Below are 571 nucleotides of genomic sequence, written 5' to 3'. Positions count from 1 at the left end.
GTGACTCATGACGTTTTGTCCCAGAGCCACGTGGCGGAGGATCAGAAGAACGGCCAGTTTGGCGACAGACATGGCGACTCAGAGGAGGCGGTCTTCCTTGAGCCTTTCAGCACAGTCCACTCCATCATCCTGGACTGGACGTCTGCAACTTTCATCGACTCAGTGGGAGCTAAAGCCATCAGACAGGTTCTGGCCCTTTCTCCAGCGCTGCACTGCACAGGAGCACCAGCTGCATATTTTCACTGAACTCCAGTCACGGTTTCATGGTGTAGAGCCCAAATACTGAAAACTATTATCTGTTTGTGCAGATCATTAAAGAGCATGCCGCCGTAGATGTCCGGGTGGTCATAGCTGGCTGCAACAGTAAGTGACTATTAAGACTTTTCATTAGATCTGAAAATATCTGTACACATGCTCTGTTTTATACGCACTACGTACAGAACGCAATTAAAACCCGTCCACCCATCTATCCTCTTATCTTTACAAATAGCTGTGGGGACTATTTGTGGACCATGAACTGTTCATGAAACCAGTTAGAGGACTGGTGCTTTGTTACACATCGTCCTGCAGG

General features: G+C 48.2%; 1 protein-coding gene across 1 annotated transcript in view; it reads left to right on the top strand.

Annotated features, from left to right (window-relative positions):
* Positions 1 to 246, top strand: part of LOC102199255 (prestin-like) — a 9,510-nt gene extending 9,264 nt beyond the window's left edge. The window contains exon 14 of the mRNA XM_013916050.1: positions 6 to 246. Within this exon, the coding sequence (XP_013771504.1) occupies positions 6 to 246 (241 nt within the window). The remainder of the gene's footprint in view (positions 1 to 5) is intronic.
* The last annotated feature ends 325 nt before the right edge of the window (positions 247 to 571 follow it).

The sequence above is a fragment of the Pundamilia nyererei genome, unplaced genomic scaffold (assembly GCF_000239375.1).
Source record: "Pundamilia nyererei isolate P.nyererei 1_Seehausen unplaced genomic scaffold, PunNye1.0 scaffold00441, whole genome shotgun sequence".
NCBI lineage: Eukaryota > Metazoa > Chordata > Actinopteri > Cichliformes > Cichlidae > Pundamilia > Pundamilia nyererei.
This window is presented reverse-complemented; position numbering and strand designations above follow the sequence as displayed.